General features: G+C 60.7%; 4 protein-coding genes across 5 annotated transcripts; 2 read left to right on the top strand and 2 right to left on the bottom strand.

Annotated features, from left to right (window-relative positions):
- The first annotated feature begins 100 nt into the window (after nucleotides 1–100).
- TMEM199 (transmembrane protein 199) lies at nucleotides 101–2,362 on the top strand. Of its 2 annotated transcripts, XM_062507129.1 has the most exons (6): nucleotides 101–272; nucleotides 346–419; nucleotides 497–586; nucleotides 1,433–1,469; nucleotides 1,769–1,881; nucleotides 1,966–2,362. In XM_062507129.1, exons 1-6 carry the CDS (start codon nucleotides 101–103, stop codon nucleotides 2,059–2,061), a joined length of 582 nt encoding a protein of 193 aa, XP_062363113.1. In that variant the 3' UTR covers nucleotides 2,062–2,362. The 2 variants fall into 2 exon arrangements, with proteins under 2 accessions (XP_062363113.1, XP_062363112.1); XM_062507128.1 differs by having other exon boundaries at nucleotides 1,769–2,362.
- Nucleotides 2,363–3,072: 710 nt separating this feature from the next.
- Nucleotides 3,073–3,701, bottom strand: SEBOX (SEBOX homeobox). The gene is made up of 2 exons (XM_062506844.1): nucleotides 3,426–3,701; nucleotides 3,073–3,321 (listed from the first exon to the last, which is right to left on the bottom strand). Exons 1-2 carry the CDS (start codon nucleotides 3,699–3,701, stop codon nucleotides 3,073–3,075), a joined length of 525 nt encoding a protein of 174 aa, XP_062362828.1.
- A 392-nt stretch (nucleotides 3,702–4,093) lies between these two features.
- On the top strand, nucleotides 4,094–8,361 carry KIF12 (kinesin family member 12). Its single transcript, XM_062507236.1, is given in 18 exon segments — nucleotides 4,094–4,290; nucleotides 4,612–4,677; nucleotides 4,805–4,883; nucleotides 4,964–5,085; nucleotides 5,224–5,299; nucleotides 5,420–5,554; nucleotides 5,641–5,802; nucleotides 5,804–5,828; nucleotides 6,006–6,097; nucleotides 6,322–6,457; nucleotides 6,543–6,661; nucleotides 6,773–6,877; nucleotides 6,965–7,237; nucleotides 7,384–7,554; nucleotides 7,636–7,719; nucleotides 7,797–7,930; nucleotides 8,036–8,172; nucleotides 8,297–8,361. Coding segments are annotated over 18 exon segments (2,178 nt in total).
- A 224-nt stretch (nucleotides 8,362–8,585) lies between these two features.
- Nucleotides 8,586–12,081, bottom strand: VTN (vitronectin). The gene is made up of 8 exons (XM_062507224.1): nucleotides 11,955–12,081; nucleotides 11,380–11,499; nucleotides 10,619–10,897; nucleotides 10,373–10,512; nucleotides 9,962–10,118; nucleotides 9,706–9,855; nucleotides 8,887–9,159; nucleotides 8,586–8,704 (listed from the first exon to the last, which is right to left on the bottom strand). Exons 1-8 carry the CDS (start codon nucleotides 12,079–12,081, stop codon nucleotides 8,586–8,588), a joined length of 1,365 nt encoding a protein of 454 aa, XP_062363208.1.
- Nucleotides 12,082–14,696: the final 2,615 nt, after the last annotated feature.

Here is a 14,696-nt window from a genome sequence, read left to right as displayed (position 1 = left end):
CGCGCCGCTCCGCCCCGCCCCGTCCCGCCGTCTCTATGGTTTCCCCCCCTCCCACCCCTCCAATCTCCCGGTCACCCCGGCAACGCCGGCCGGGCCCAAAATGGCGTCGTCGGTGCGGGCCGGGCCGCGGCTGCGGCGGGCGGTGCGGGCCGGAGAGTTAGCAGCGCTACCCGCCGGGCTGAGGGATGAGTTGGAGGCGGCGCTGGCGGACGAAGGAGGGCTGGTGCCTTTCGGCCTGCTGCGGAGGCTGCACGCCGCGCTGCGGGAGGCAGGTAGGCCGCGCTGCTCCGGGGAGCCGTGATCGCGCCGTGAACGCGCCGTGACCGCCCCGTGCCCCACCCGCAGGGTCTCCGCTGCACCTACACGAGCTGCTGGAAGGATGCGAGATCCACCTGCCCGAGGTGCCGGTGCCGCCGCGGGTGAGTGAGGGTCGGCCGGAAGTCGCGGGAGGAGGCGGCGGCTCCCGGTCCTCACGGCGGGTCTGTGCCTCCCCCAGAACCCCGAGCTGGTGGCCCGGCTGGAGCGGATCAAGGCCAAGCTGGCACACGAGGAGTACCAGCGGATGACCCGCAACATCACCGGCCAGGTGAGGGGCTGCTGCAGTGCCTGCTGCCGGGGTTCATCCCTCAAACACCTGAGAGCAAAGATATTCTCCTTAGAGTGAGTGCAGTGCAGAGGGGAAGTGGCAGGCATCGGATGAGAGCACGCTGTAAATACACCGGGACAACAGATCCGGTGTTGAGGCTAAAGGGTTAATTAGACATACTGACTTTTGGGAACTGCTCACGTGCCAAAGATCTCAGGTTTTGTTCTGGGAGACTGAGCACATGCCGTAAATGTTTGACCAGGAGTATCTGTGCTGGTTAAATTTTTGTCATAGTTTTAAAATTGCCTCATTCATGTCAAGGTAAAAGCTGAAAATACAAGATCGTATGTGGGCACTCATTCTTTCCTGAGAGAGCTGAGATCTTCTGGCAGGATGATTGTTCAGACAAGTCAGCATCCCCTCCTGTTGGCATTCCTTGTGATTCCATTCTGCCCTCCCACACTGTACCTGGCATCCATTAACTCTCATGGGAAGATCTGCTCTGTTCTCTACCAAGCTGCACCACTCCAGGTTTGACCTGGTTTAGTGAAAGCTGTCCTTGCTCATGGCAGGGGCTGGAACAAGATGGTCTTTAAGGTCCCCTTCCAAGCCAATCCATGCTGTGATCTGTAATCCAGGGGGGTTTTAGCAGAGCTTGTTCAAAATCTCAGAGAAATCTGTGTACTGGGAAACTGCTGCTCCTCCACAGCCCACCCACCCAAAACCTCAGAGTCTCGGGGTCAGGACAGGACATTGGCATTGCTTTTATTCTGCACACCCAGTAATAACGTTACTATTAACATTAAAATACAAGTGATCATAAGATGTTTCATTCCCTTTTTTCAGGAGATGAACGGGCCATTGGCTGAATTTGGGAGGCAAGGTGAGTGGCTCCCTGTCCTGTTGACATGTGGCAGGTTAGACATGGGAATTGTTCCATCTCCAGCTGGTAACAGCCCTTCCCTCTTGGAATATCTCACCAGAAGGCTTCCATGCACTGAAGCGTTCCTTGAATAAAGGAGCCTGTTGGTCATTCTTACCAATATTTCTGGAGGCACCATGCATGGGACTCCTCCAGTATCACATCTCCCAGCTGAGGCAGCTGTGCATGATTACACCTTGTCTCCAGCCCTACTCCCCAGCCTTACCTAAAATCAGCTACTTTAACCTTCTGTCCCTCAGTTCGCTCCGTGAAAGCCGTTGTCATCACCATCTTCAACTTCATTGTCACCGTGGTGGCTGCCTTTGCCTGCACCTACCTGGGCAGCCAGTACGTCTTCGCAGAGACAGCAGCGGTGAGCGAGCCCAGCCCCTGGCAGCCCCTCTCTGCTGGCCAGGCTGGACACCCAGGGTCACCTCTCTCTCTTTTGTGTCCCCAGCGTGTCCTGTCAGCTGTCATTGTGGCCTCTGTGGTGGGTTTGGCTGAGCTGTACGTGATGGTGCGGACCATCGAGGGGGACCTTGGGAAACTATGACCATGAACTGCAGGTTTCATGTTGGAGGCTTTTGTCCTCCCCAGGAACTGCTAATCTGGGGAGAGATCTTGTCCTATCTGTACCTGTTCCTGCTGTGGGAAGACTGCTGCACTTTCAGGCTTGTCCTTTGCTTCCCGCTCCTGAAATGAATCATGGGTTGGAAATCCCAGAGCTGCACAACAGGAGAAGGAATGGCTGTGGACTCCGACCACCCCAGCAGGGAGAGGGACATCAGCTCCTTCCATCCCTGTTCTCCTGGGAAGTTCTGTCCTTTTATTCTGGAAATAAATTACACTGTGTGTTCATAGCCTTCTTCCTGCACATTGGGAGATGCTTGTTGGTATGAGAAACGTTGATGTGGCATCTAAGACACCACAGAGATGTGAATCTTCCCTCTTTGTATACTGCTCCATCTCCTGTCCAAACCTTCCTCTTCCTGCACAGGGAGGGATGCACAGTGCTCCCAACCCCCTGCCAAAGGGTACCCAGATTCTGGAGGTAGGGAGAGAACACTCCTCAGCACTGAGCCCAGGGATGTCTCAGGTGCCATGGGGCAGAGAGCAGAGCCAGCTCGGTGCACCCACAGCAGGGAGGGGACAGCCATGCCAGGCCCTGGGGACCTGGACACCTGCCGGGTGGGCGCTCTGCCAGGACCAGACACAGTGATTAATGCTCTGATGGCAGCTAAGCCCCTCTGGAAACACGGTTTAATATCCGATCCAGGGAGATCTGCCGGCACCTGCGAACGTGCCTGCGGATTAGGGGCGGCCGCGCCACAATCATCCGTGGATACGGCCTCAGATTAAGGTATTTTTCCAAAAGATTAGTCGGTATTAGGGACCTGATGGGGAGCTGCCCCTGCTGTGGCCACACCGGCATTTAGGATATTGGATGACATCCTCGGAGCCTTTGGGACCGGCAGTAATTCCACACCCTAATGAAATCGTGGCGCTAATCCGGGGGGGTTGCAGTGCCAGGAGGGTTCCTAGAAGCCAGGGGTCCTAGCCACGGCTATGGCTCGCCCAGGTTGGTGATGGCCGCGCTGTAGATGAGGTCGGAGATGGAGCCCAGCGAGGTGGGGAGGCCCCGAGCGGGGCTGTGAGATCCCGGCGGCGGCAGAGCAGGGGCCGGGCACGGGATGCTGCCGTCGGGAGGTGGCGCGGGGGAACCCCGCTCCCCGGGCGGTGGTAGCGGTGGTAGCGGTGGCGGCTCCGGCTTGGCGCTACGGATCCTGCGGGCGCGGCGGTTCTGGAACCAGACCTGGGACGGGCGAGGGGAACTGTGAGACACCGACAGCGCCCCGATAGGGTGGCCTCGGGAGGGAAGGAGGAAGGGATGGAGGGGAGGGTCCCGCCTGCGCTCACCTGGATCTTGGCTTCGGGCAACTGGGTGAGCTCGGCCAGGCGCTCCCGGGTGGCGATGTCCGGGTAGGGCACGGCGGCGAAGGCCCGCTCCAGCTCCGATAGCTGCCCCCGGCTGAACGTGGTCCGCCGCCGCTTCCGCGGCCCTCCCGGGCAGGGACAAGGGCAGGGGCATGGCCCCGGGACGCCGCCCCCGCCCGCCGCCCGCCCGCCGCCCGGCCCGTCGGGGAAGCGGAGCAGCGGCTGGGGAGCACGGGAGGTGCTCGGGGCCGCGCTCATCCTGCCCGGCTTCCCCGGGCCTGCCGCCGCCCTGGCTTTTATCCCCCCCGGGTCCCCCCCGGCGGGCTGGGACCGCCCCGAGCGGGCGGTGCTGTTCCCCCCCCCCAGCCCTTCCCAAGGGCTCCCGGGGCCGGTCCCAGCTCCGCGCCCCCGATGGCAGAACCCTGACAGCCCCGACTGACTCCCCAGCATCCCCGGGGACCAGTACCCCCATCGGCTGCTCGTACAGGTCTGCCCCGCGCCGCCGTCGGGGCACGGTGGGGCCCATGAGGATCCCAGGGCTCGGGGACCCACCTGCCACCCGTCCCTTGTGCCCCCTCCCTGGCTCTCCGCCCTCCCCCGCTCGCCCCCGCCGTGCGGCCGCCGCTCTCCCGCAGGGCTGGCACCGGTCAATGTTTAACCGGAGCGGTGGTACCGGTTGTGTGGGCAGCGGGGGCCGGCTGGGGGTGGCTCCCGCCGGGACCGGCCGGGCGCTGCGGGTACCCCGAGCACAGGGTGCTGGGAAGCCCATGGAACCAGAGGGGGAGCGGGACGGGGACCCCCAGACGGACCCCCGGCCCAGAACGCTCCCACGGGGCCAGGAGAGACCGTAAGTTGTCGGGGAGACGGAGGGGACAGAGGCAACCCCGTCCTGGAGCAGCAGAACTTGGGCAATGACTGCCTGACTGATACAGGCAGCGGAAGGGGGCTCCCCAAAAAGGCTGGGGGGGGACAGGACCGTCCTTCTGCGGCAATATGGTGGGGACGGTGAGCTCTGTCCCCTGCCATGCCTCAGGGCACAGCGGAGGTGGGAGGACAGTGCGAGCACGGCATGACCGAGGGTCCTTCTACCCCAGACCCCGGGGTGCCTGCGGGCAGACCCCCCCAACCGGGGGCCACCCACCACCCTGCTGCCCTGTGTTCCCCAAAGGAGTCCTGGAGAGGAGCGGCAGCGCCCCGTGGAGGGCAGAGAGACGCGTCTGAGAGTGGTGCTAAGGTAAGGGGAGACGAAAGGGCTCAGGGACGTGGCAGGAACCTCCCTGCCTGGGGCGAGGTCGCAGCAGGGCTCACCGGAGTCCCCATGCAGCGACACCTCTGTGTCCCTGTCCACACCCCACCATTAGGGTCCGGCCACTAACCTGCACGGAGACGCGGCGAGGTGACCAGCAAGTTGTGCACAGCCTCGGTGACGGTGCCGTCCACGTAAGCGCCACCTCCCCGTCTGGTGTCGGGGCTGGGAAGGGCTGCGGCACCCCCTGAGCCGCTGCTGTCCCCACGGCCAGGTAAGCGCGGCCAGGCACGATGCCACCTTTGGCTTCAGCGCCGTGTTCGACGCCGGCGCCTCGCAGGAGGCTGTGTTCGAAGGCAGCGGGATGAGGCAGCTGGTGGAGCTGGCCATGGACGGGTGAGTCCCGCGGACCCCAACCCTTCATCCAACCCACGTCGGGCCTTCTGGCGCGTTTGCACTGCCGGGGCTGTGTCGGGAGGTGGCATCGCTGTGCCACCGCCTGCGACCGTGCCTCATGCCCAGCATCTTCTGCAGCTTCTCCTGCACCGTCTTTGCTTTCGGGCAGACCGGCTCGGGGAAGACCTACACCCTGATGGGACCCCTCGCCCAGGTACAACGTTGACCGTCTGACCTGATCCTGGTCGTGGGATGAGCTCTTCCCACCTGGTCGTGGGCTCTGGGAGCAGGCGTGTGCCCGATGTGACCACTTACGATCCTGGCATCTCTGCAGAGCGAGGCGCAGCCGGCGTCCCCGGCCCTGCTGGGGCTGATGCAGAGGTCCTTCACCTGCCTCCTGGAGCAGAGCCGGAGCCGTGGCTCTGACCTGGCTCTCAGTGCTTCCTACCTGGAGATCTACAACGAGCAGGTAAATGTCTGCCCAGCCGCCTACTTCGGCCCTGCTGGCCCCCTGTGCCCCACTCCTCCGGTGCCTCCCCTCTGCCACTTCCCCAGGTCCGGGACCTGTTGAGCCCGGGGCCACCGTGCGCCCTGCCCCTGCGCTGGAGCAAAACCCGCGGCTTCTACGTGGAGAACCAGCTCAGTGTGGAATTCGAGAGCCTGGAGACCATCGTCAGCCTGCTCCTGCAAGGTCCTGAGCCACAGGCACAGGGCTGGGACATGTTCAGGGCGTGCTAGACCCGGTGTGGGGGTATTCAGCCCAGGGCTGGTGGAGCTCTGACGGCAGCCAAGAGGAGCAGCTCTCCGTTCTGCCGCAGAGCCAAGGCAGGCTGGTGTCTGGCAGGGGGTGGTGGGCAGTGGATTCTGTGGGGTTGGGGCAGGGATGTGGGGTGTAGTGCAATCAATTCCTCCCCCGGCAGGATCCCAGAGGCGCCGGACCTCGGCACATGCCCTCAACAGGCACTCGAGCCGCAGCCACGCCCTTCTGACCATCCACGTCCGCAGCCGAGCCGTGAGCGGGGCGGGCTGGGGGGCTCAGGGCTCAGCGCGGGGGTGCAAACAGCCCCACGGGGTGGAAGGTGGGGGGGGTGTCACGCTCTCCTCAAAGATACACGGGTGGGGTTGGAGTGAGCAGCCGGGAATCCTATCCAAGATCCAGGAGTTGGGATAGTGCTGTGGCCCATGGAGAAGGGGTGATGGGGGCCAAAGCATCAACCCCCAACGTTGGTCCTTCAGGCCAGCGCCTGTCCCAGCAAGCAGGGCACGCTGTGCTTCGTGGACTTGGCTGGCAGCGAGCGGGTGAAGGAGACCGGCTCCAGTGGGGAGCTCTCTGTGGAGGCCAACAGCATCAACCGCAGCCTCCTGGCACTGGGTAGGAGCTGGGGACCCGCCCTGGGAGTGCCCTGCTGGCCCCCACCAGAGCCCTGTCACATCCTATGTGGCTCGTCCTCCGGCAGGACACTGCATCTCCCTGTTGGCCAAACCCCGAGGGAAGCGAACGCACATCCCCTACAGGGACAGCAAGCTCACCCGGCTGCTGGCTCGCTCCCTGGGCGGCTCGGGCATCACCCTGATGGTAAAACCATGCAGGAGGCTGGGCAGAGGTCTCACCCCGTGGAGGGGAGGGCTGGAAAAGGATGGTTATCCTCTGGATGACAGTCCACCTGTATCTCTTCCTCCTTGGCAGGTCGCCTGCATCTCCCCGTCCTCGCGCTGCCTCTCAGAGACTCTGAGCACACTGCACTATGCCAGCCGTGCCCGGAGGGTCACCACCAGACCTCTGGCCAACAGGGTATGGCAGACAAGGAACTCCTCTGAGCTCCTCTACCTGCTGCTGGGACCCCTCTGACCCACCCCTTTATCCACCCACCCCTCCCAGGTGTCCCGGGAGAAGCTGCTGCAAACCTTGGAGCAAGAAATCCATGCCCTGCAGCTGGAAAACCTCTCCCTGCGCCAGCAGCTGTGCCTGCCCAGAGTGCCAGTGAGGAGCACAGAGGTCACAGGGAACCCTCCAAAAGCATGGGTGGGCTCGAGGGACAGGTACGGCCCTGCAGGGCAGCTCCCACCAGAGGGAACCCCAGCCTGGCCCAGACTCTACAGTCTCCTGCGGGACTTCGTGGTGGAGAATGAGCAGATGAGGTAGGGGAGGCTTGTGTGGGACCCCTGAACAGGGGATCAAGGGCCTGGCTGGGCAACACCCTGCACTAATCAGCCTCCCTCAGGGACTCCATGGGGCTGGGCAGGGCTCTCTGGATGCTGCCAATGCCCTGCTGGGCTTCCTCACTGCTCCCCAGGCAGTCCCCAGATCTCAGTAGTGACATCCCAGCTGGTCCATCCCACAGAGCCACTCGCAGCTCCTGTGACAGCCAGCCCCTGCTCCGGAGTGCCCGCACCCTCCATGTCCCCCACAGCCACTCGGTGAGGCACCGGCGGCCTGACACGACACCCAGCTCTGTTCCCCGGCTGCCGGTGAGAGTGGGGGGCCTGGGGTCTGCCCATGGCAGGATGAGGATGCACAGACCATCCACCCACTGCTGTCTTCTCTTGCAGAAGCTCCCTCCTGCCTCCAGCCGCCCCAGCTGCCTAGGGTGCCCACAGTGCTACCCTGGGCCAGCTGATACCACCAGGTTCCAGGTACAGCTCCAGGGGTCTCTTTGGACAGGGTGGCACAGGGTGACACAGCCACCTTGACTGCTCTGCTCACCCCACAGGTGCAGCCAGTGGCCCCTCTGCCACAGCCAGTCCCCCCTGAGGGAAGTGCTGATCTGCCACCTGGACACGAGGACATGGCTCTGCCTGGCTCCCGTCAGCCCCATGGGCACCCCCAGCCCCACCAGAGGAGGCGGTGAGAACCACTCCTTGGGCATCATCTGCAGCTCAGGAATTCCCTGGAGTTTCGGGGGAGTAGTGGGACAGTAGGTGAGGGTTTGTTCATCTGTCCTCATGGCAGGAGTCATGGCAGGAGCAGGAGCTTATCTCAGCAGCACCTGCTGCACCAGGAGCTGCCAGGCCCTGAGCGCGTTCCCAGCCCTGAGGGAAGGGTCATCCCTTCAGCACCACCATGGCCAGGATTGCCAGAGCCCAGAGGTGAGCAGGGCAGTGGTGGCAGGGCCTTGGATGGGCACCCATCCCTGCACAGCCACCCACACGTGGGGCTGTGGACTGATCCCAGGGGAGATGGAGACCTGACCCTGCTGTTCCCCACTGGCAGCTGCTGGCACCGTCCCTCTCCTCCAGTGGGAAGAGGCACTGGACTGGCTGGCAGAGCAGATCTGAGCTGCCACAGGCACACCATGGATGGGGCCAACATCATGGATCTGGCACAGTCTGGGGGGACAACCACAGCCCTTGAGGACATGGGATCTTGGACTGCAAGGACTGCACAAAGCATGCCACAGACGGTTGGATGGACGGACGGACGGAGCTCTCCAGCCTGCATGGCTCTCACAGTTTATTTCTGTCTAGCTGAGGCTGTGTTGCTGGTGGCTCCAGGGATCCCATCAGGTGCTCTCCTCCGTGGGCTGGGGGCAGTCCAGCCAGTACTGGGCGATGGAGCGGGGATAGCGTGGCCGCACCAGGTCCACGCGCTTGGTGCGCAGGTTGACACGGTAGTACTTGTCTGGGGGAAGGGGACATGGCCATCAGAACTGTCCCCAGCTCTGGGGAACTGCCAGCCCTTGCTGCCAGCACCTTCCCACTGCATCACAGAGCCCTGGGACATTGCAGAGAGAGAGAAGCCCTCCTCATTCCCCAGCAGCCCTGGTCCCACATCATTCCTGGATCCGGCCAGACCAGACTTACCTCCTACAAAGAAGTAGACACTCTGGAGCATCTCACACGTGGAGCCCGACAGCCCATCACTTTCAACACCTGCTGAGTCGGGGTCATTTTGCAGCCAGCTCCATAATCCCAAATTCAGTGACCCGTGGAGGTTGTACCTCTTGTGCTGGCGGCGAGACTTCCTCCTCCGGGGCTGGTGGGAGGCCACGTAGATCCGGCCGGCCATGGCAGCGTCCAGCCGGCTGGGCACCCCCCGCCAGTCCCGGCTGATGTACCACGGGCCGTTTGCCCCGGCTGGAAAAGGAGCAGAGGGTGAGTGAGAGGGGCGGCAGCGTGTGGGGTGAGCTGAGCCCACCCCCACAAACAGCACCCAGCACCTGCTCCGAGACCCCCAGGAATGCTCTGAAGAATCTCAGCCTGGATGGGATGTATGACAGTGACACAGGGCAGGCAGAGCCAGGAGTCGCCCCCACCCCCTTGGTTGGGATCAGACTTATGCTGTGGGGCTCCCTTCTCCTCCTATCTTTCATTCCCCCTGCCCAGGGCTGGGGTTTTCCTGAGGCATCTCCAGCAATAATAAACAGTCCCCAGCAGTGACACCATGGTGTGAGGTGGCTGGTGATGGGTAATGTGGGACATAAGGGTTCTGAGGGTGGGATTTGAGATGCTGTGGGAGGTGCAGCTGTGGCCTGGGGGGTTCCTGTGCATGGCCTGGGCAGGACGTGAAGGCTCATCCAGGCATTGCTCCCTCCTCCCAGGGTGTCTGCATCCCTTGTGCCCTGTCAGTCCCAGCTGTTGGGTCCTGCCAGCCCTTTCCCCTGGGCCTGGCCCAGCCCTTACGCATCCTGCTGCCAAAGAGGAGCTGGAAAACATCCTCCCAGCTGCCCCTGTTCATGAAGGCGTAGTGCTTGAACACCGTGGAGGGGGAGGACTTCTCACAGTCAGCTTGTGTGGGCTGCTGGGCAAAGTCATAGGACCAGTAGTACTTGTCTAGGAGAGGATGAGCAGGATGTTAGTGGGAGACAAGCGCTGGAGGGGTGTCCAGCCTGTGCCCAGTGGTGCCAGGCTCTGCCAGGAGCAGGGGTGCTCCCCTTACCCTTGAAGAAATAGACTCTTTCATTGCCATGGTAGCTGTGGGCGGGGAGGGCGAACGCTGCATCCACATTGTCGGGGATGCCCTCAAAGCCCTCGGAGATGTCCCGTGGGTATCCAGGGTCCAGGGCTCCATCATCAAAGCGCCAGTACTGGGTGCCCTGAGGGGTGGGGGACAGAGAGGGGTTACAGGTGCAACATCCCCCAGCCATGGGTCTGCCAGGAGGAGCGAGTGGATGCTGGAGAACCCCATCATGAGGCTGTAGTTGTTTGGGGTCCCAGAACAACCACAGGGATTTGGGGTATCTGGCAACCACTGTGTGTTTGTGTGTGCGTGTGGTGCCAGAAGGGGATATATGTTGGACTGGGAGGCTGTGCTGGCCACCCTGGGAGTACCCCCAGCCCTGCAGCCCACCTTGAAGAGGTAAGTCTTGCCCTGGCAGTTGATGCGTGTGAAGGCTGCATCAATGGGGCCCTCAATGCCCCAGACGTCACTGATGAGCTTGGGGTAGCCAGGCCTCACGCTGGTCTTGTCCAGCTCATAGAAGTACTTCCCTGGGGAGAGAGGAGAGGTAGGGGCAGCAGGAGGGACTGCAGACACCAGCCCAGGGTGACAGCATGGCAGCTTGTCCCACATGCCTGGAGAAGGTCCCCAAAGTACCTCGGAATGCATAAAGGGAACCGTTCTTCAGGTCAGTGAAGGCATCAAAAGGTTTCCCGCTGCACAGCTCCTCAGGCTCCTCGGACCCACCTGGGGTGGTGGCAGGCACCTCTGTCTCCTCAGGGATTGGCTTGCTCTGTGGCGTGGTGTCCACCAGCACTGGGGATGTGGGCAGCTCTGTGGGGTCTGCCACGGGTGCCTTGTCCGTGACAAAGTCGATAGTGAGGTTATAGTCCAGGTAGTCGTCCTCCGGCAAGGCGAAGACATCTCCCCGGGTCACTGCAGGAGGGAGCAGATTGGTTCCCACTGGGTTTGGGTGCAGGAGATGCTCCCTCCCAGGCAACAGAGACTTATAGAATCATGGAGTCATTCAGGTTGGAAAAGCTCTCTAAGATCATCAAGTCCAGTTTAACCTAGCACCGCCAACCATGTCCCCAAGTGCCACAAGTACACATTTTTTACAACACTTTCAGGGATGGTGATTCCACCTGGGCAGCCTATTCCAAAGCCTGAACACCCTTTCCGTGAAGATATTTTTCCTGCTATCCAATCTATCCAATTAGCATGGATCCCACACTCCAGATGGCGATGAGCCAGCTCCCAAAAACCCCGTGTGCTGCAGCAAATCCCGGAGCTGACTTCATCCCGCAGACACAGGTGGGTGCAGAGCTGATCCAGCACAGACCCCCACGGTGTGGAGCACCCACAGCCACACCATTCTCCCTGTGCCCTGGCCAGAAGGGTGGCCATGGGGACAGTACCTTTGGCTTTGCAGACGGTGGAGTAGTCGCTGCAGCAGCTCTGGTAGTACACACAGAGGGTGTCACACTGGCACTTGCGCCCTGCATCGAAGCCTTCTTCGCAGCGGCCCTCGCAGGAGTCTGCAAAAGCCACCCCACAGCTCAGGAGGAGTAATGTGAAGTGGGGCAGTGGGACCCATGCCTCCCCCCCGAGTGAAAACAAACTTGGGGGTGTCCTGGTTGGGGGTACCCCACCTCTTCATGGTCAACTCCATCACCAGGGGCTACAGCACCTCCTTGCCCTGCTCCCACTCAAGTCCTGCTGGGATGGGAGCCAGGTATTGGGCTGCGCCATGGTCCCAGTTCCATGCTGGCAGCCCAGCTGTGGGATGGGCAGGGATTTGCCAGGGCACCATTGACACTCATGCGCTACCCACTTGTTTCTCCCCATCCTGCAGGGCACAGCCAATGTGGTTATGGCCACCACCTGCTCCCTCCCCACCCTGCCCGGGCTGCCCAGCCCCTCCATCAGCCCAGGAGCTGCTCTTGCTCCATCCCCAAAGCACCTGGCAAGGAGCTGGTGGGCTAAAGCTCACCTTCTGCAGCATGGGTGGTGGCAAGCAGGGCCAGCACTAGGGCAGGGAAGAGCAGCCTCATCCTGGGTGTCCGGGAGCACAGCCCTCCTGCGACTGTGCCGGCTGGAGCACAGCACAGCCCCAGCATCCACTGTTTGCTCAGCCTGCCCCGGAGGGAGAAAGCAAACAGCCCAAGGTCAGAACAGGGGAAAAGGGGCAGAGATGATCTCCCACCCAGCTTCCACCACAGTCCACACTGAACTGGGTATGTCTCAAGAGGGGAAGGAATGCCATGAGTGTAAGCAGCTCTTCCCCAGCCCCGGTGCGGGTTGGGCACTGTTCAGAGAGTGGGGAGGGACAGCAGAAGGACAAAGTCAGGAACCAGTTTTGAGGTCCTGCCACACTCATTTCATAACATGCCTCATGGAGTAAAAGCAACCAGCTGCTTCCCAGCCTGGCCTTGGCAAAGACAAAAACCCAAACGCGACAGGACGGGGGAGCAATGCTCAGAAGACAAAGGGAAAAGCCCCGGGCTTACACTTGCCCAAAATATCACCATTTTGGAGGGCTTATTCTTGGCATTTCAGCTTTCTCAGTGTCAAGGCTGGGAACAGACCTGGAGAGCCCCAAGGCAAGGTGGCTTGGGATGGGGCAGGTGATACCTCTGTGTGTGGGGACCAGAGGCCAGAGGTGAGTGGCCAGGGGCAGGAGCCCTCTGCACTTTCACTGCAGAAGGCAAACAAAAGCCTGTGTATTTTGCTCCCATCATTCCCTTTCTAACCAATCTTTTCAGTTACTAATTAATGTCGACTCAGCTCTTCTGGCAGCTCCTGATAACTCTGGGATGTTTACTTAATCAGGGGCAAGGAGCAAATGCACACGAGAGCAATCCTGCCTCTTCCACCTCTGCTGGGAGAGGAACTCTATGGGATCTGTCCCAGCCATCGGCAGGAGTGGTGCAGCTTTGGGCTTTAAGTGATGCAAGATTTGGGGGGAGAGAAACCCGAGCAGGGTGCCCACTCCTCCAGGGGTCTTTCCTCTGCCAGCTCAGACACAGGCAGCTCTTGTCATTGTCTGCTCCTGGCATCTTGCTGCAAAGAGCTTTATTTGAGACAGGCATTTCCACCTGGAAGCCCTGGGAAGCTGAGGGCAGCTACCAGACATGGACTTTTGGGGCAGAACTTCTCCTGCAGCCCTCACCCCATTCTTTGTCCCCTGGCCTCAGCTATGGCGGGGCTGGCATTGTCCCCAAGTGCCAGCACCAGCCTACTGCTGCACTATGGCTCCATCCCATCCCTGTTGCACCAGTCCTGGGGGGCAACAGCCCTAGGAGGGTTCAGGCTTGCAGGAGGCTCTGGGGGAGAAGGCCTGGGAATTGTCTGAGCTGCTTTAGCTGATCAGATAAGACAAAGCTCCCTCCTGCTGCTCCAGGCTCCCAACCACCAGCCACAGACCCAGGAAGGCTCAGCGAGCCCTTCCCTGCCTGGAGCAGATCCCATGAGAGGGGCTGGTTGGATAAAGGGGCCCCGGGGAGCTCCTGCAGCAAAGGGCTGAGCAGAGCCCGTGAAGAGAACTCGGGAAATGGGGCTGATCCCCCAGGACAAGGCTGGGAACCGCTGCAGTTCCAGAGCCCAGGCTGCTGGGTCTGAAACCTCCCCCAAAAAAACAAAGCAAAGCAAAACTGAAGGCAAGGCAAAGCACAGCTCTCTGGGCTAGCCGGGACAATCCTAAGGGAATGGTTTGAATTCTGCTGCTCCCGGGCAGTAAACCCTCTGCCGCCCTACACTGCAACAGCCCTTATGGTTACCCCCGATTAATAATAATTTATCAGGAAAATCATTACTGGTTCTGTGCCGAGCTTCTCCCGCAGTTTTGCGCTCCTCAGGGTGCCTTGTTTGCCGTCCTTCCTTGTGGGATGATGTCCCTTTCCTCTGTCTGTCCCTTCGTAGAGGATTCAGAGAGGATTAAGAGCGACTCTGTCACATCCAAACATCAACTCGAATTTAAGTCTCAGGCTGACCTGGCAATAACCTGGTTTTGGAGTTAGGGATTTAAGCCGCTCCTCCCAACACATCGAGAAGTGACCAAAGCATTTAAGCATTTCTGCCCTGAGCACGTCTGGCCTGGAAAAAAGAAAACAAAAGAGGCCCAGGCTGTCTCTGCTCTCTCCTTTATCATGCAAATTCCGAGCCCACCCAGAAGAGCTGCTCTGAATTTTCACTAAGCAATGGGCATTTAACCCCCCTGCTGATACCAAACGGGTTCAAAACACTGTGCCAGGGTGGTCACAGCCTCACCGTGACCACCACGGTGCCCTTTTACCTCCACCCTGTGCCCCCTCGCTGGTCACAGAGGGTCCTGAAGAGATGTCCTGCAAAATCAGCGTGAGGATCCCTGCCTGCCATGGAAGTGACACCGCAGCAGCAGCCCGGGCACAATGGGGGGATGTGGGCCATGGGGACAGCTGGACAAGCCCCAGCTCACGCTGGACACGGAGGGCTGTGGAATAGGATGGCTTGGGTTGAAAATGAAAGACTGTCTAGTTCCAAATCCTGTCACGTTCCACTAGATCAGGTTGCTCCAAGCCCCGTTAACCTTGCCTTGGACATTTTCAGGGTTGGGACATCCACAGCTTCCCTGAACAAGTACTTCACAAGTAAAAATTTTCTCCTAGTATCTAATCTAAATCTCTCATATTTTATTTAAAAACAGTTCCCCCTTGTCCTATCGGTATCTATTCCTGTAAAAAAATCACTTCCCCCT

This window comes from Cinclus cinclus, chromosome 22, assembly GCF_963662255.1.
Source record: "Cinclus cinclus chromosome 22, bCinCin1.1, whole genome shotgun sequence".
Taxonomy (NCBI): Eukaryota; Metazoa; Chordata; class Aves; order Passeriformes; family Cinclidae; genus Cinclus; species Cinclus cinclus.
The sequence above is the reverse complement of the archived record's forward strand: the minus strand, read 5'-3'. Positions and strand labels throughout refer to the sequence as shown.

What these genes read in the sequence shown, in the direction of transcription:
- TMEM199 (XM_062507128.1), top strand. Translation starts at nt 101, where the DNA reads ATGGCGTCGTCGGTGCGGGCCGGGCCGCGGCTGCGGCGGGCGGTGCGG. An exon ending in AGGTGCCGGTGCCGCCGCGG is followed by an intron (nt 420 to 496) that starts GTGAGTGAGGGT and finishes TGCCTCCCCCAG; the next exon opens with AACCCCGAGCTGGTGGCCCG. An exon ending in GGCTGAATTTGGGAGGCAAG is followed by an intron (nt 1,470 to 1,768) that starts GTGAGTGGCTCC and finishes TCTGTCCCTCAG; the next exon opens with TTCGCTCCGTGAAAGCCGTT.
- SEBOX (XM_062506844.1), bottom strand. Translation starts at nt 3,701, where the DNA reads ATGAGCGCGGCCCCGAGCACCTCCCGTGCTCCCCAGCCGCTGCTCCGC. An exon ending in TGCCCGAAGCCAAGATCCAG is followed by an intron (nt 3,322 to 3,425) that starts GTGAGCGCAGGC and finishes CGCCCGTCCCAG; the next exon opens with GTCTGGTTCCAGAACCGCCG.
- VTN (XM_062507224.1), bottom strand. Translation starts at nt 12,081, where the DNA reads ATGCTGGGGCTGTGCTGTGCTCCAGCCGGCACAGTCGCAGGAGGGCTG. An exon ending in GCAAGACTTACCTCTTCAAG is followed by an intron (nt 10,119 to 10,372) that starts GTGGGCTGCAGG and finishes CCCACCCCTCAG; the next exon opens with GGCACCCAGTACTGGCGCTT. An exon ending in TGTCTACTTCTTTGTAGGAG is followed by an intron (nt 8,705 to 8,886) that starts GTAAGTCTGGTC and finishes CCCTTCCCCCAG; the next exon opens with ACAAGTACTACCGTGTCAAC.